Below are 6000 nucleotides of genomic sequence, written 5' to 3'. Positions count from 1 at the left end.
ACAGGCAAAGCTAAAGACTGACATCTCAGGACATTAACATAAACTCATTTGTGGGTATACTGTTTGGCAAGAAATGTTTCTAATGAGACCTTTGCTGAAATTGAAAGACCGGTGTTATTGCGATAAAGGGATTTTCTTTTTAATTATGTGCCAAGACGAATTCAACTGCAATGAATGTATAAATATCTCTGAATTTTCAAACATTTCAATTAGCCCTCACTATATTTTTAAGAGAACACCAATGAGTTATATAACAATTGGTTTTCATGATTTATACATAAAAATATAAAAATTACATTATAAAAGGAACTGGGAAACAAAATTACATAATCCCAAAATGGTTATAGTACAATGAATAAAAACTGTTTTCTTTGTCAGTTTTCCATTTTCTTTCATTGCTTTCATGTAAGCCAGGCAAGGTAATGTAAATATGTATGCCAGTCCTGCAAACGCACCACAGAATCTAAAAAGAAACAAGACTGCTCATTTAATGGAATAGCAACAACATTTAACAAAAAGGGTATATTATTTGAGAGTTAAAACACATTTATAGTCTGAAAATAATGGACTTAAGTTATACCATTTACATTTTTCTTACCGAATTTCAGAACAGAAGACTTCGAACTGCTAAATTAATTTTATTTAATTATCTTAAACTTCTAGAATATTTATTTATTTACAGTAATTACAGGATATCCAACAATATGTTTTCCAGTTCATACAAGCTGATAATTACTGTCAAATAGTCACCTGATGACCAAATTCCATTATGTGTGCCCACATATTGTGTAGGATATTGTACATTGTTTTCCAAAAAGATTATAAGTTGTTAGTTCCAATTAATAGGAAAAACTAAGAATAGAATAAACTGTGAGTAGTCGTATTTTTACAAATCTCCTGTAAGATTGGCCTTTTTTTTTCTAATCACTTGAGTTTTCATAAATTAATTGGTGTATTTTTTATATTATTGTAGTTTATACTGGATTTATTACATTTAGTAATATAATTGTAGATATTAATATTTATGGCTATTTCACTATTTTCTTAAGGAGTACTCCTGGTATTGTGAAATTGGCTTTTTACTCCAATTAACTTCAAATATTAATGATATTTTAAAGACAAATTAAAAGAAAAATATGGAAGGAATAACTTTTTAACATACCTTTGTAGAATCCTCAAGATAATCTTTTTATGGAGCTGCATCAGAAATATATTGATAAAAATTATCAAACTTAACTTTAGACCTTTAGAATGAACTGTCATTTGGATAAATACATTAGGACTTTTTTTACCCAAAAACAAAAAGGAGGGGGTCGTAAAAATACATATAGTAATATAGGAGAAATACACTATATGTATATTTCAGCTTTTAATTAGCATATCTTTAATTTCCACATTTTTAGTTCCCATATATTTCTACCCCCCCCCTTGTTTTTGGAGGAAAAAAAGCCCTAATGTATTTATCCAAATGACAGCTCTAAATGGTTACAGTCCAATCATCTAGAGTCCATTCTAAAGTTCAGTTATATAAATTTTATGAGAATATTTCTGATGATTCTCCATAAAGAGATAACCTCGAGGATTCTAAAAAGGTATGTAAAAACATTGCTTTTGATATTTTTCTTTTAATTTATGTCTTTAAAATATCATTAATGTTTTAAGTTAATTAGAGTAAAAAGCCAATGATGCAATACAAGGGTAACTCCTTAAGAAAACAGGCAAATAGTCATAAATATTAACATTAATTTTAGAGGAGCAACATGAAAAATATCCAAAAATAATATTTATAGTAATTGTAGATATATTTTATGTTGTTTTAAAAATGGTGCCAAAAAAAAAACACATAAGGACAAAGCAAAAATTAATGAAGCTGCCATGGACAGAAACTTTTATAGAGCTAAAAAGAAATGTCGCATCACCATTGTTGAAAATATAATTATCATTATTAAGCGAGACCTTCAGGGAGTCAGAGATTCATTAAGGGAGGTTATATATTACATGCACCAGCTATGATACTCGTTCTTGAATTTATTAACATTGCTTGCATGCAGGCACGTACGTGCCTGCATGCAAGCACGCACACACCATTCAATGGCAATCTATTCCAATCACGTACCACTCTATAAGAGAAAAATCTAGCCCTCATCCCCCATTGTTAACGGCAGTCATTCTCAGCTTTCAAGAATGCCCTCTCGTCCTTTCCCCAAACTCCATTAAATGAAAAATTCCATTAACTGAAATCCTGTAAGATACAATCATATCATCCCATTATTTGTAGACTGTCTGCAGTCTACAAATTCTCAATCTGCCTTCATAATCAGTATTCCACAATCCTGATATCATTATATTACATTATTTAACACAATCCTTTGCACTCTCTCTACCTCTCTCCACTATATCAGAATCACAATGGAAACCAGAAGACCAGACCTGCATACAATAGTCCAAGTGAGGTCTTATCAAGGCCTCGTAAAGAGGCAAAATAACATTCTTATTTTGACATGTCAAAGTACATTTCATCATTGTGATTATCTTTTGAGTTGTATTTGGAATCTTTGCTACATGGTCTGCTGAACTTCAACTTCCTATCTGCTAACACCCCAAGATCCCCAGCCTGATCAGTTTCTTCTAGCATAATCTCACCAATATAATACGACACACTGGATATCTAATCTCGCCAAACTGTATGAAGTTACATTTACTAACATTGAAATGACAGAACTTTTCCCATATCCACAATTCCATCATTCTGCAAGTACTGCAGATTAGCAGCATTGCTGATTACCCTACCTATCTTTGCATCATCAGCAAATAGCTATATGTCACATGCCAAATCCTTCCCAATGTCATTAATGTACAGATTGAATAATACTGGACCAAGAACTGATCCTTGTGGTACAACATAGTTATCTTAAAAAGTGCAGTCTCACATTCCCCATATACCACTTTTTGATATGTCTGTCATCCTCTTATCCATGCTAATCTTTTATAATTCCAAACCACATTCTCCAATTATGCAACAGGCTTTTATGCACCATGGCTATAATCCCCATAAGATAGATAAAATACTAAATGCTACCCAGAAATCCCCCCATTGTCTATCACAGAAGACTACAACAAAACTATCACCATCCCATACATTAAAGACACATCTGAAAAGATATCTAGAGTGCTTAATAAACATCAGCTATACACTGTATTTAAACCACATGTGAACTAGGCAACTCTCATCCATTCACCCAAGGACAGAATCTCTCCTTTATCACATCCAGGAGACTATGAAGTGCCTTGTTTGTGTGATCGAACTTACTACAGACAGACAGGAAGAACTGAGCACATGTGCCTCAGTGAACATAAAAAATACATCTGGCACTATTGCTATGGCAAGTCAGGTCAAGCAGATCATGTTTTAGATACCCCTACACACAGAAAAAGGAAAATCACCTACCTTGGTCACATACTAAGGCATGAATCCTTACAAAAAACACTTATAGAAGGAATAATACAAGGAAAAAGAAGAAGAGGAAGACAAAGAATAGATTGGATGGGAAATATTAAGGACTGGACCTTTGTTGTCCTATGAAGAATGCAAAACAAAAGCACAAAACCATACTTGGTGGAAGCTCATGGTAGTCAACCTCCTGGAAGGAGATGACATCTGACAAGTGACACACTGGATTGATTTGAAGAAACCAAAAGTGCTGCACAGAAGATTTTATAAACCAGAGAGGTTGTTCCTGGAATCAACAGAAGCCTTGAAACATACTCCAAATCTCAACAAGTATGGCTGTAAAATTTTCATTTGAGAGACAGTCACTTTAAGACCAAATTAATAACTGCTTTCTCTGTTTTTTTACATTACAATTGGTCAAACTAATCCCATTGTTATACCGGATTGTAGCTGTCTAGTGTACTGCGACAAACTGTTTTTGTGCTAAAGGCATTTTTTTATTAATTATCTTGAAAAGGGTAAAACAATAACCGGGGAATATTATTCCAATCTTTTAACCAGACTAGATGAAAAAATTTATAAGACCCAGTTTGCAGAAGAAAAAAATCATCTTTCATCAGGACAATGCATCTGCCTACAAAGGTGTTTTGGCAATGGGAAAATTAAGGGATCTGCACTATGAATTGTTGGAACATCCACTCTATTCCCCAGATTTGGCTCCCTCTGACTTCTATCTCTTCCCAAAACTAAAACTCTTCCTCGCTGGTCAGCATTTTTCTTCAATCAAGAGGTGATTGCAGCTGTAGAGGAGTATTTTGCAGATCTTACTGAGGACCACTACAGGGATGGGATAATGGCACTGGAGCATCGCTGGAATAAATATGTTAATCTTAAGGGAGATTATGTTGAAAAATAAAAATAATTTTGAAATTATAATTTAGTTTTTTCATTGCTAGGCCAGAACTTTTAAGACCTTGAGGAACATAAAACAAAATCAGAGCTAGTGCTCTATCGAACCATGTCCTGAATTCTGCTGATGCTAATGGGGAAAACTTCATTCATCAAGTCTTATGGGATAAATCTGAAATCTGAAAATATCTTTCGATGCAATGATGAACTGGAAAAAAAAATTGTAAAACCAAAGAAATCGTCCTCAATCAAGTACATCTCAACACTAACCTCACCTATAATCTCTCATTGCGCTGCCATCCAACTTTGGTGTTCACATGATGTTGAATGCATGTGAACGCCCAACAATGAAGAGATACACAGAACCAATTCAAATGTTAATATGCCCACGCCTTAATGTATAGTTTTTTGGTCTTTTGCAATTTTTGTTGATTGTTCCCTCTTGTTATGCACCCGAAGAAGTCTATGAAGACAAAACTAGTCATGCAATCTACTTAATCAAAATAGTATTTTTACTTTTATCTCTTGGTTTTCAGCACATTTAATCTTTTTTAAAACACACACACACACACACACACACACACACACACACACACACACACACACACACACACACACACACACACACACACACACAGCTTGCGAAGAACTCAATGGACACCATAGTGTGAGGAACAAACAGCCATGACACACCGCCATAATAAGATGTAGGACTTTCTTTTGCTGCAGTGACTGCAGCAATCCTATGGGGCATATTTTCCACAAGTGTACAATAGTTATCAATGAGAATTTTGGAACATTCTTCCTGTTGGCATGTAATTAAGTCATGGACTACTGTGAGGCAAATGTCCCTTGATCTCACTCAATGCTTCAGTTCATCTCACAGATGTTCAGTAGGTTGAGATTGGTGGCCAGTCAAGTGTGGTGACATTCATGTCCATAAACCATGAAGTTACAGTAGCACTCTTATGACACAGTGCATTGTCTTGTTGAAAGAGATAATGGTCAGTTCTCTAGGAACACCACAAAATAAGAATTATTGCATTGTCCAGAATGCTCAGATGCGCCTCTCAGAGTTCAATGTTCATGGTACCACAAACAAGTCCATGGCCAAACTATGAAAAACAGGACCATACCATCACTCTGCCACCTCTGAATTTCATAGTTGGGGTTATGCTCTCTGGTAAGAGATGTTCATTGGGCATCTGCCACACCCACACCTGTCCATCTGCTCAGTAGAGGGTATTGAGTAATTTGTCACTCCATAACACAGTTTTCCAAGCGTCCATATCTCGATGTATGTGCTCTTTACACCACTGAAGATGATGTTGCATATTGGTTCCGATAATGGGGAGCTTGCATATTGTTGCCCTACCATAGAAACCTATGTTGTGCGCCTCAGTTCAGAATGTTTTTGTGCAGTAGTTCGTGTTCAAAAACTCTGCATTTAATGAGTCAGCCGATGAATGGTGTTTTTTTTTTTTTTTTTACATATTATCCTTCGTAGCACCCTACAGTCACAGTTAGGTGAGTGTGATAGGTTGTCCATTGCAAGTAGCACTTGCCGTTAACTCACTACGCTTCCTTCTCAGTATGATATTACTGATTGTTTACCTGGAATGACCGAATTTGTCAACAAT

The 6000-nt window shown here is 35.0% G+C and overlaps 1 protein-coding gene across 2 annotated transcripts in view; it reads right to left on the bottom strand.

Moving 5' to 3' along the window:
* Positions 1 to 257: 257 nt before the first annotated feature.
* The window catches only part of LOC150101235 (neutral amino acid transporter 9-like), a 350447-nt gene continuing 344704 nt past the window's right edge, over positions 258 to 6000 (bottom strand). For both annotated transcript variants that reach the window (XM_090401257.1, XM_090401256.1), the window contains one exon: positions 258 to 463. In XM_090401257.1, coding sequence (XP_090257383.1) covers positions 298 to 463 — 166 coding nt within the window. In that variant the 3' untranslated portion in view covers positions 258 to 297. The remainder of the gene's footprint in view (positions 464 to 6000) is intronic.

Source organism: Typopeltis vanoorti, chromosome 12 (genome assembly GCF_054136105.1).
Source record: "Typopeltis vanoorti isolate ZY-2024b chromosome 12, IOZ_Tvanoo_1.0, whole genome shotgun sequence".
Lineage (NCBI taxonomy): Eukaryota > Metazoa > Arthropoda > Arachnida > Uropygi > Thelyphonidae > Typopeltis > Typopeltis vanoorti.
Note: the sequence above shows the minus strand (reverse complement) of the source record. Positions and strands in the feature narration are given on the sequence as shown.